The following is a 12436-nucleotide window of genomic DNA, read 5'->3' on the forward strand; positions in this document are numbered from 1 at the left end:
AAAGTCAAAGGAATTTGCTTTCGCAGCACTTGAAGATACATTAAACTCTACCTTTTAAATATGTCTCCTTTGACAGTGTTTAGCCGCCAGCTATAAAGCAGCTGTGTTGAATGTTGCAGCTTATAACCAAATCAGTGGCATTGCCCTCTTTTATAGTTTGGAGGAGTTCTATTGTAGCCTTTTCTGTCTGTGCTTTGTTGCAAATGAAAAATGTTCAATTTCCTCCAATCCTTCATTGTTTATGGCTCATAAACCTAAAACTTGGTATCACAGTCCCTATTCTTTGCGGTCTTTGTAAGCCGTATTATCACATACGGCGGCCACCGAGACTAATCCCGCGTGGAACGCATTACAATGCTCCGATTCGTGTCGCGTCTCAATTTGACGGCAGAGATCACCATGGGGGCTCTCAGGGGTTTCCTGACAGAGCACATCCCTCCCAAATAAAGTATAGGCTAAACGATGATGCACTTGATATGTTTGTATTTTAATTAACTGCGTCACTTATTCTAGTCAAACGCTATAGCGAGTGTAAAGTGAATATAAAGCTCTTTGTGCCTATGTTTGCTCTCTCTCTATGTATGTCTGTGATATCTGTCTGCTTATATGTCTGTCTATGTTTCTGGTTCTGTGTTTAATCTCTCTCTCAAATTTAGCATTCTCAGGAAGAACGTAATCAACCAGATAGGGTGTTGACTGTTATGTTATCCGACTCTCTGTTGTATTACATTACATTTCTAAGTATACTAGATTTGTGTTTCTATTTAATTTATACCTGATGATGATTGCTTGTGTTGCAATCGAAACGTCGTATGCTAGTATTTAATTTAATTTATTATTTTATCTTTATACGTGACTTTACCGAAAGAACCAAAGAATGTAAAGTGAATGTTTGAAAAGAAAACAGAGTTTTCTGTTGCCTAGACAGGATTTGAGGCAAGGCTAGTGCTCCCTTTCAAGATAAAATGTCCTGCTGTGCAGCTCAACATTCAGACTCCTGGCAACTTCCAAAGCTGATAAATACCACGATGAAGTTAAGAGGATTGGATGTCTAAAAAAAAACACCTCTTTTGTCAGCCTGATGATGGTTGAGCTAAAACGAAACAAGACCACAACACTGTGCTGCATTATTATCTGCAAGTACTCTCAAACACAAATTAAACCACGTCACCACATCACCATTGAGAATTTGTGAGCACACCACGCATACAAAATACCCAGGAAACTTTTCACCGAGTCTCAGACTTTATTCAGGGCAGTACTGCGTTGAAATGTTTTTGCTTATTTCATTCACGGTGTCGTATGCGAGGAAAGTGCAGAACCTGGATAAATGCCACACATATGACGGTTTGAAACTCAGAACTTCCATCTTTAAGCCACCTCACAGCCCCACTCCTACAATACAAAGCGATGCATTGCTGTACCTAAAAAGTCCTGGTGGTCACATGTCTACTCACAAGGCTCCAGTGTGGGTAGCTTCCAAAATCTGATGAGTTTGGGTGCGTTCATGATGATCATGTCTTTATTTCCAAATCACATCCGGAATTTAGTTTTTATCCCAAGATCAACTTGGCAAGCTTCATGGCCCAATTTAAAACAAATATTTAGTGAACAGTGGCCGATATACTGTACTGTTTATGTGGAGGTGATAGTCGAGTGGTTTTAATCTTGCAAAAGCATTCATTCTCTTCGTGAGGAATGTGAATGGCTCAACAGGTAAGACCAGTTCTCTCCACGAACAGCTTTTGGCGAGTTTTGCTCTTGTGTTGAGGTGTGTGTGCTTGCATGCGAGGCGTTTTTAACTCGTGCAGAATGTCTCTCTCTTCATTTTACTTTTCCTGCGATGACAGAATCGTGGCAAAGCATGCCTACCTTTCTCCCGCCCACAGTGCCACACTGTTTGCTGTCTCTGCCTGGGCAGAGCATGACAAGTGTAGGTTCTACGAAATCATCAAAATGGTAAAACATTTACTTGAGCAAACAAAGCTTCACTGAGTCACAGGACACCTTTTCAGGAAGGTCTCGCATCGGAGCCGAATCCATGTAAGTGTTTGTGGCATGTCAGAGGAAACTGGTGTATCCTGTAAAAATAACCTCTTGTTACAAGCAGCTCTTTTGCCTACTTCAGCAAATGTTTCTTGCTGTGGTTGTCCCACCTGATGACGAACGCTTGTGTTGCGCCCGAAACGTCGTGATTTAATTTATTTTATTTTATACCTACGTGACTTTACCGAAAGAACCGAAGAGCATGGATCCCTGCAGTCACGAAAACTTCAAATCTAGATTGAACTTTGTATTCACTCCAGCGGGCACATCACAAATGCCAAAGTACGTTGGCGAATAGCAAATCAGCCGGTATCTGAAATAGCCAAGAGCCAGGAGGCTTCGGATCTTTGGCCACATTGACCGTGCTGTTGTGTTGGCAGATCACACGAGAGCTCTGTGTCCGATCATCGACGGCCTTCCTGAGGATCAGGAGGACCTGCTACGCATCGGCTGGGGGCCTGCGACTGAGAATCCCATCGACAATGTCTCTTGTGACATGGGAGACTATTATTGGGGGCATTATTATCCACGGGGTTATCCACGAATTCACTCCTCTTATCCGTAAGAAAAATTGCGGGTTATCGGACACCGTTCCGCATCGGTTTATGGGTAAAGTCGTGGCTAACGGTGGATAATTGGAAGAATAGGGCCGTGGGTATATAAAGTGCATGGACCCTAAAGCTTCTGTGCCTAACAGGAGTCGAAAGTAATAGGGTGGCCAAAAATAGATGTTCTCCTGTACAGTGCAGTAAAAACCCGTACATTTTCAACGTGGAAACAAAGCCATGCAGGAAAGACTAAAGAAAACATTTGAGTACTGTGCTTGAGAAATGTTATAAAATAACTTGAGTAAATATTACTGTATATAATGTAAAATAAAACTTACAAAAAATAAAACCCCCAATGTATGAACATCCAATTAAATCTAAACAATATAATATGCACAAAATCACCATGCTCACTTATATATTGACAACTGTATAATAATGTACGTGTGTTCTCAATATGAATGCTGAATGAATGCAAAAATTAATTAATGAAACATGAAAGCGTGTTTGTGTGTATATTTAATGGGGAAAAAAACTAATAATAATTATATAAGTGTTAAAAAAGAATGATAATTCCATTATGAGCAACTCAGAGCTGCTTGAAGACAATGAGCTCCGGACAAAACAGCTTAAACAAGGGGAAAGGACTTCACAGATATTTTGACTGCAGGTCACATTCGAGGCCATTGTAAATATCCGCAAGTGGAAATGGAAGGGCGGGCTACTGGGTTGGTGAAGGAGTGGGGGGGGGCAACTCTGCTTCACATCCGCAGCTCGGTGGACTCTTCATGGACAGACAAGGCCCACTTAGTGGCAGTAGAAAGACGCAATTGCACTTTTGCTAGCCAATTCCCGCTCACAAATCCATGAAAGCCTCGATCAATCTCACGACTGTTTTTTTTTTCTCTCTTTGAACAGGGCCCGGGGCATTGTTTGGCCAATTTAATGAGTGATTTTGCTCGTAGGAGGAAATCAGAGTATTGTCACAGTAACGTATGTAGAGACAGAGCCCATGCAAATCATGGGATAACTCAATTCAAGGTCCACATACCGACAGGTTCACAGCCCTGTTTTGGTTATTTGCCAGGAATTGTAGTGAGTCATGCAATTTAAGTAATGCACTGTTGTTTTAACTACCATAAAAATCAAGTGGGTGGTATATACTCTTGGTGGATTTGTATTTGAGTCTAAGAATTGTAGCGTTCCAACAATGATGTATTCATTTACAGTACTGTAACCTGTGACGTTTAATCTGTAGTATTTTACTTTCATTTTCCATAACATGGACATCGGCACGGTATCACATCTTTTAAAATGAATGACATCTCAATTCAGAGACTGTCTATGGGATATTTTGGTCTACTCCGCGCTGGCCAGAAGTTTTGGAAGAGGTAGGAGTACCGACACTTTACCCCACCATACACAGCCTGCCCGATCGAAGGCAGTTTTCCCATTTACACTTCCGGTGGACAGAGTTGTAGGGGCGGTAAAAAAAACAACATTTCCCATTGTTTAAACTTCCACGTCGAGAGACCGAACCGGTGATCTCTGAATTGCAAGTTAAGTCTGCTAATTATTACACCCCGGTAGCATCCATATATTCTATGATTCACTGTACAGTACTGTAAACGTAAGTAAACAATTGAATTGCAGCACAATTTCGGTATCAATTCTTAAACCGTGGATAGATGTCCATCTATTTCACAGCACAGAACTGTATACGGGTTGTAGTGTTGTGGAATAATGTACCGGGCGGTGCAGATGTCTTGTGACCCCCATATAATTCTCTAAAACGTAATATTTGTTTTAAGCTAGCTGAATTTAAAACACAAATTTATGTACAAAGGGGAAACTAAAATGAGGGGTCAATTCATTGAGGGGTCACAATACATCTGGAACACCGTGTACAACTGATACTTGCAAAGCAAGTCTTCTGGGTTTTAGGCCACGTCAGTCTTGCACAAGAATGTCCTCCTTGAGCAAGTTGTCATCTCCCTACGGCAAGTTCCGAGGTTTAAAATATCCCACTCGACTGACAGATTTTCAAGTCAAAAAACCCCAGAGGTCCACATAAACTTCACACTTTTAATAATTTATTACAAACCAAAATCAGCAAACCTGTTCCGTGCATATTTTCACTCCAGCCACGTTGGTTGACCTTTACACGCAAACTCGGGTTGCCACCTCTTCCACAGACCAAAGCCCGGCATATTTCTTAGTCAGCTAAGGTCTTTCAGAACTATGCAGGACTATGCAGGACATTGCAATACAGTTTTACATAATACAGTACCGTCAGATATGTGATACAAATCAGTTCCTGCCTCCGAAAAAGAGATTCCAGGGGTGGTAACCCCAAAGTTAAGGGAATTGTTTACAGTAAAGCAATTGTGCCATTGCATATTGTCGTAAACGGTAAATCGGCACGTAGATGCACACTGTATAGTCCATAGTACATGCCGAACAGTGTGTTTAACATCCAATGCAGGGCATTCATGACTGCAGTAAAACATAATTAAATGCAATTGTTGGGAGCTATGCTAAAATGTTCTCTTCCAGAAACAAAGCGCCTGATGCCAGTGACATGATTACTTTTTGGACATCTGTGAAAAAATAGCTCTATTGCCCATTGGATTCCTCCAGTAAAAATAAAGATTCTGAGGAGGTAACTTAAATCTAGATGGCAATACTTAAATTGCATATGTTGTACTGTTAAATAAGGCGCATTAAATAACTCGAGTACACTAAGTGAAGTATTTATGGTTTTCTGACTGCCTGCCTGATTGAAGCGAGCTTTGTAGACATAGGACGGGCATCACTCTTTCTGAGCCACGCACTCTTCGTAACAAAGACTCGTGTTGTGTAAACCCCAACGCAAACGTCAAAATAAGAAGCTAATATTGACTATGTGTAGATTAAATTTCGATTTAAAGCTTTCGTGACTGCAGGGATTCATCTTCTTGGTTCTTTCGGTAAAGTCGCGTAGAAGGGAAATAATAAAAAAATAAAAATAAAACATAATAAAATGCTTATTTTATTATAATAAAATATGTTTTATTTTTTTTCCCTTCTACGTGACTTTACCGAAAGAACCAAGAAGATATGTGTAGATTGTTTGTGTGCGTCTTTGGAGCTATGCACTTTTAAATCTAGATTGAAAACTCATTTGTTTAGAACAGCTTTTTGTGTTTAGCTTCAGATGCGCTTTTGCGGCCGTCTGGAATGCTCTTCCGATATTAGGAGCCACTGGAGCTGTGCACCTTTAAATCATTTAATATTGAAATCGCATTTCTTTACAACTGCTTTATGTGTTTAGTTTGTTGTCCTTCCCTAATTTATGTCGCGAACTTGTTGTGCATGGCTTTACTGTTTTAATCATATTAATTCCCAGTCCAACTTCGCAGCCGTCTTCACGAACTTAAATAATTTCCTGCAGTTCATTTACATTTGCTGCACTCGAGTAAACGTAATCACACGTTTTGATGTGTGTCATGTACAATATACCGCAGTGCACGTTACATAATGTAAGACTTTAAAATAACGTGTAAGCTGTATCAAAGCATTGCAATATAAATCCACGTTGTGTTGACACGTCGTCCAGAGTGTTTAAGGAATTCATTTCCTGTAGTTCCTGTTCTAAGAAACTGAACGCATTGTTACATTTGCCTAGCGCCACAATTCATAAGTAAAACTCAAGCAATGTAGCGTCAAAACTGATTAAACTAGGCTTGAAGATTTAAAAGGAAATAAACATTCGTTTGATGATAGTGAAACGTAACCAACCACCTTTCTTATTAGCACACACAATACATAACATTGACATTCATACATTTAAATGTGCTGTAGTTTAAATGTAAATGTGTATGTTTAGTAGTACAGATCAAGATTGATAAATCGGTGAGACGACGTGAAATACACAAATAATCACACGTCTTCATTATACAAATTCAAAAGTGACATCAACAACTAAAAACACGAGTTCCTTCGCATCTTACCGGTGAACACACAGACTGTGCTGAGGCCAGCAGTAAACGTGAAGTTAATAAGAAGGCTCCAACAAAAAGTCCTCCTTTCAGACCACAGCAAGTGGAGGCAGCCTGTTTCGTCCACATGTTGGTGGGACCATGCACTTCCCGGCGTATCACACGAGTGGTCGGTCTTCAGTCAAGTCAGCTGTTTCATTCAACGTTTAAACGAACACGCGTACCACCAACGCGGACCCTTCTTTCACGTGTTACTGCGCCTCTTCCGTGGGGCGAGGCTCTTCAGTAAGTGGCTGGAGGTGGAGTTTGCTCCACCGAAGCCAACTTTTCTCAGCCAAATTTTCTCAATGAACAACCCGCCCCCCTTTTCACGCTTAACAATTGCCATAGTGGCCACCGTGTAGTCACGCTATCTAAAGTTCTAAACCTAGACAAGTTATTTGGTGATGCTGCTGCGCTGGCAGTGGTTCCCCTGGCACAAATAAAAAAAACATTCGTCGACAACAGTGGCCTTAAAATCGTAAATGGAAGACTTATAGCAGCTGACGTTTTGGTCAACGGCCCTTATTCATAGCATAACATGGTTTATATTCCTGAGCCTTGCAAGCAGGGTAGAGGAATTTATAGGAGCCAATTTAAAACTAGTTTGAGTGTCCTTTTAACATTTGCTGTTCAATATTACTGAGAAATCAAATGTTACGTACATTCATGTGTTCCATATATTAAACAAAAAATTATAAGGTTTGTCCAGCAGTCATTTATTCAACTATGTATTAAGTTAATGTGAGGCATTCATCCTGTCTTTCTGGCTGAACGGTATTCAGTTTGAATGAGATGGCCTTCTGTTCTTTTGGTGCTGTCATTTCCACCAGAGATAAAGACAGTCACCATGCACTGACATGTTACTGGAGTTATGGTCCCCACTGATGAAGTGACACGCCACTGCTTTGGGCATATCTGCATGGCTAGTTGATAGAAGATGTTGGACACATCGAACGCCAATTTTACAAAGGCCACAGTGAGGTTTGCACGTGATGATGCAATAAGCCAGATTGGTGCATGTAAACGTAGAGTGTCATAAATTATGCTATGGGTGTTTTGGTCCATATATTAATTGATGTGAAGATACACATGTTGCATCTTCTATGGTTACATGGGGAGGTGCCAGGTATGCTGTTGTTATTGCTGTTTTGCATAGTGGTGTGTACTGTACTAGTAGATCGCTGTAACCACAAATGTTTTTTTTATTGGTGGAGCGCACATGGATTAATGATAGATATCATCACGTGTCGATGAAAAATACACATTCAATAACATTTAAGTATGAATTTATTAACAAGTCACCATTAGTACATGCATTATTTATATCAATGAGGTCAACATAATCTGTAATCCACATTTAAAAAAAAGCAAGTGAGATTCGCTAAGGCAGTTCTACCAATGATCCTAATAAAAGCATTTCACATTTACATTGCTTCAAAGTAGATGTAGAGGCAATCAATATGATACATGTTGCTGTCATGAAAGTAGACCCATTCTCAGTAGGCATACACCTTGACTTTGTGAACCTCCTTGTCCTCACACTCCCTCTGGCGGTTGTAGTAATAGAACGTGTTGTCACGCCTCTGAAGTTTTTTCACGTAGCCTGTGTCTGGCCAGCGGTCCACCTGCAAATATTAACACAAGCGTGAACCACACGTTACACAAATGCGTCTCCATTGTTCAGCACCTGGTGATGGTAACAGTAGTGAAGACGTGCATCTTTTTTATACCGGAATCTTTCATTTATGGAAAATACAATGTAAATGATGTCTTAAATTGTATATGAAATATGACACAGTACTGTATAATTTAATACAACTGTGTTGTCCGGCATTCGTAGTGCAGTTGTAACTAATGTATTAGTAATCAGAGGAAGACACAACACATGGTTTGTATCTTGTAAATACTTACTGGATGTTTGACATAGGTATGAAGCTTCGAAAATTAGTTAAAACGACTTAAGTCATAGTCAAGTGCTCCAGTGAGGTCATTCAGTTTGCGCATACAATTTAAGTGATGAATTATTCAATGGTGCGACTGACAGCCAGTTATACTTTTTTTCTAATTAACGAAGCTTACAATTGTGTCAGCCCAGCACACGCACCAATGATATGCACATACTAAATAACAACGATTAGTTTTTTGCCTATTTAATGACAATAAAAACACAACACATCAATCGGCCGGAAAAGGTGGGTGTAAGCCAAACTTGAAAGACACATGGAAAAGTCTATTAGAAATCGCCCTCACCTTACTCAAAAACATCCCAAAGGCTTGCTCCAGCTAACTTCTCTGCTTGTGTCTCGCTCTACCATGCTTAACGTGCTCTTCACTTCAGCAAGCAAGACCCTTTCACGAAAAAATAACTTCAACCACAGTTAGATGAGTGCCTGGTGCTTCTCTGCTGCTGCCATCATGACCTAGAATTCCCTTCTCTGGCAATCCGTGCTTCTGACTCACACTGCCTGCCTCTGTTCAAGTCCTTGTTATTGTGTTCCCAAATGTCATATTGCGCTTTGTCATCTATGACTGGTTGTGTTATATAAAAGTGTCGTCATTTATACCTTAACTTAGAAATATATACCATGAACCTGCTTCATCAGTTGGCCCTATGCCCCACGATAACTGTATATCGTTTTCAGATGCAGTGTGTACTGTAATGCATACCTGTCAACCCCTTATATCAGTGCCTACTTTATTGATAATTATCAGTGCCTACTTTATTACAGACCAATTCAGACCTTACTGGTCACCCCGTGCCCTTAAAAATCTCAACGTTCATCCTCCAAAGTCCCATCACAAGGGAGACACACAAATAGACAAAAATACATTTCCCGTATTGAAACGGCTGTACGCCGTATGGACCTGGACACTCAATCTCCCTGCACAAGAATACGGGGGGTGGTAACCCGTGTGGGTTTTCACAGCAATGGTAATGTATGTGGCAGCTTGGCTTGAGTGTGCCATTGCAGTTGACCTCGGCCACATTCCTGACGAGGCGGTACTCCGTCTCGTCACGGTAGCCCGCCTGCTGGAAGCGGTAAAGGTCCTCCACCACCTCGCTCCACGACCTTGCCCGGCTCATTGTCTTCGGATTCATCACGGAACGACTTCCGCCTACAGAATATTCCAACATTCACACAAATATACACAATTACATTTAAACATAAAGAAAGAGCGATAACATTCTAACATTTTCGTCGTAGTTCGTGAAGCTCACATTTAATTCTCCGTTCGATTCTGGGCCTCATAAAGCACCTATATGGTCCTAAGTACTATAGTATAGGAACCTATTTTGGGAATCACTAGATCGACTCAGTTAAACATCGGCACTGAGAAGCCAAGACCGGTAGGTTGTGGAGCTGAATACATAACCCCCTTCAATTCAGTTTTGTAGGTGATTGCAAACAGCACTTGCCCTTTGTATTTGGTGTTTTTAAAGGTATCTATATAGGTATCTATATAAAAGTCCAAAAATAATTTTGTGGGTTTTTTGTGGGTTCATGTGTTTGCGCGCTTGCGAACGATTTGCCTCTACAACGGTGGGGTTACGTAAAACAAAAATAGCCAGGTACCACGCCGTAAGCCCTGCGGTGAGCAAGCGTTATTCCTTTTTCACATCCGTCAACATTAAATTAGTTTATTTAGCGATTTAGTGCGATTTTTGTGCGCTTACCTTTTATTTATTTATGACGCGTGCACGACCATACCAACTCACGCGCCTTTGGTGTGGGGGACGGTCCATGCCAAGTCGTACGCCTTCGGTGGGAGTAAAGGGGACATTTTCTTTCGCGTAAAAATTGCTATAAAAATACACTAAACGCTCACGTTAATTCTTCACTGTGTGATGTCCCCCCCACCCCGATGCGTGCAGTTATTACTACTACACAGTCGCTACATGCTACCACTATAGGCCCTAGATATTACTGCAGAGCGGCCGGGGAGATCGTGGCTGGGTGGGGGGGGGGTCAGGGGTAGCAGCCCAGCCCCAGCCTGACAAGGTGCCACCTCGGCCAGCTGGACAATCTAGGCGAGGCCGGAGGCTCTGCATGGGACTAGGCCTCACCACGCCACTCTGTCAGGTCAGTACTTTGTGCTATAGAGTCGATAAATACTGCTATAGTCAGCATGTACTGCTGTAGTGATAACAGGTACTACCACAGTCGGTATGCACTGCTGTAATCATAGCAGGTACCACCACAGTCAGTACGCACTGCTGTTAGATTTTTAAGAGTACTTTTGAAATATTTTTTTGGCCCGGGCAACGCCGGGTATATAAGCTAGTTATATCTAAATACGGAATGTTATTATGATTGTTCTGTAATCTAATTATATAAAAGGCAAATTTGTGAATATGTCTGTTCGAAATGTTTAGCATACTTCCCAACATGCAACAAACTTGAAATTTGCCATGTGGGTACTTTCCAGACTGTACACCATGCAAAAATTATACAAATTAGACTTTTGTATTTTTGGGGGGGAGGGGGGGGGCAATAATGCATATATTTTGCTCGGCAAGTGTGACGTCACATCTCTGTCATGTGACCCGTATGCGGAAGCGTCACGCAATGTGCCTGCTCATGTCACGCATTGGTCTATTTTAAAATCCTTTATATTAAGTTCACTTGCTTGCTTGCGTGCTTGCGTGCTTGCTTACGACCGTGCAAATCTTTCGGTCGTTTTTTAACCCACTTCCCGTGATCCAATCGAGCTGACACTTTCCACACAGACTCGCTGTGCGTGACAATTAATTTTCGTGAAAAATGTTTTCCTAAATTTTACACTGTTTAGGGAATTTTTTAAAAATATTTAATTACCAATTGCTTAATGCTTCAAGACAATCATCTGACCCATAGGTGGCAGCCATCTCAAGCCAGAGGACTCTAGCCGCCACGCATATAAAGGATTTATAGTGAAAAACTTTGTTTTTACGGGTTAATTTTTTACAGTCGTTTACTGCCGTACGCACCCTGAAAGTTATGTGTCTGCAGCAAGCACGTGTATGTGTGTGTGGGGGCAGCAGTAGTGTAGCGGTTAGCGCGCTGCGCTACGAACCCGGCGACCCGAGTTCGACTCCCGCTCACGGCCACCACCAGTGACGATTATTTGAACCGGTCCTGGGCCTCCCCTAGGTCGACTCAGTCTCAAACGAGTAACTGGTGTGGTGTGTGAACATCGCCACTGGGGAGACAAAGGCGGCCGGGCGTGGTGAATCCAAGTCCCGGGCGAAGCCGGGTAGTTAAAGCTAGAATATATATGACAATGAATGATTACACATATTGTGAACCCACAATTAGAAGAAAGCCCCTTTCGCCACGCCTTGTCGATCAATGGGACATGTGAAAAAGAGCTTTATCGCTTCTCGGATTCATCCAGTATAAATATTCTGACTCTTGTTTGAACATTCCAGCTTCACCAGCCCACTGATGTTATCCGTGGCCTCGGATCGACCTCTGGTTCATTGCACAGAGTGTGTGTGTGTGTTGCTAACCACTGCGCCACCGCTCGAGTTTATTTACTTTATTACAGAGAGCGACAGTCAAACGCCATTGATTATAAACACGCGAGACAAACCAGCAACTACCACCGAGACATTATGAAGCTGTTCAATCAATCCAACATCCTTTTAATCCGAACAATGAATACCTTCCTTGACGTTGCAAGCGACCAAATCCACTCGGGGAAGAGGGTCGCCGGTCGATAGGAAGCGCCGTTGTCAAGTTGTTTACGAAGCCGTTGCTAGGCGATGGCGGTAACCAGGGGCAACCTTCACGCTTCGCCAATCGAGAGTCGCGTTGCTAGGCGGATTGGTACCAACAT

General features: G+C 41.8%; 2 protein-coding genes across 2 annotated transcripts in view; both read right to left on the bottom strand.

Annotated features, from left to right (window-relative positions):
- The window catches only part of LOC133349466 (endosome/lysosome-associated apoptosis and autophagy regulator family member 2-like), a 36578-nt gene extending 29690 nt beyond the window's left edge, over window positions 1–6888 (bottom strand). Inside the window, 1 exon segment of the mRNA XM_061562949.1 lies at window positions 6587–6888. Within this exon segment, the coding sequence (XP_061418933.1) occupies window positions 6587–6703 (117 nt within the window). The 5' untranslated portion in view covers window positions 6704–6888.
- A 997-nt stretch (window positions 6889–7885) lies between these two features.
- On the bottom strand, window positions 7886–12384 carry MEIG1 (meiosis/spermiogenesis associated 1). Its single transcript, XM_061562950.1, has 3 exons — window positions 12263–12384; window positions 9594–9733; window positions 7886–8241 (listed from the first exon to the last, which is right to left on the bottom strand). The coding sequence occupies exons 2-3, from the start codon at window positions 9714–9716 to the stop codon at window positions 8113–8115; spliced, it is 252 nt and encodes an 83-aa protein (XP_061418934.1). The 5' UTR covers window positions 9717–9733; window positions 12263–12384; the 3' UTR covers window positions 7886–8112.
- Between the last annotated feature and the right edge of the window lie 52 nt (window positions 12385–12436).

This window comes from Lethenteron reissneri, chromosome 30, assembly GCF_015708825.2.
Source record: "Lethenteron reissneri isolate LAM-NWPU_2019-01 chromosome 30, ASM1570882v1, whole genome shotgun sequence".
Classification (NCBI taxonomy): Eukaryota; Metazoa; Chordata; class Hyperoartia; order Petromyzontiformes; family Petromyzontidae; genus Lethenteron; species Lethenteron reissneri.

What these genes read in the sequence shown, in the direction of transcription:
- MEIG1 (XM_061562950.1), bottom strand. Translation starts at nt 9,716, where the DNA reads ATGAATCCGAAGACAATGAGCCGGGCAAGGTCGTGGAGCGAGGTGGTG. An exon ending in TCGTCAGGAATGTGGCCGAG is followed by an intron (nt 8,242 to 9,593) that starts GTCAACTGCAAT and finishes TAATATTTGCAG; the next exon opens with GTGGACCGCTGGCCAGACAC.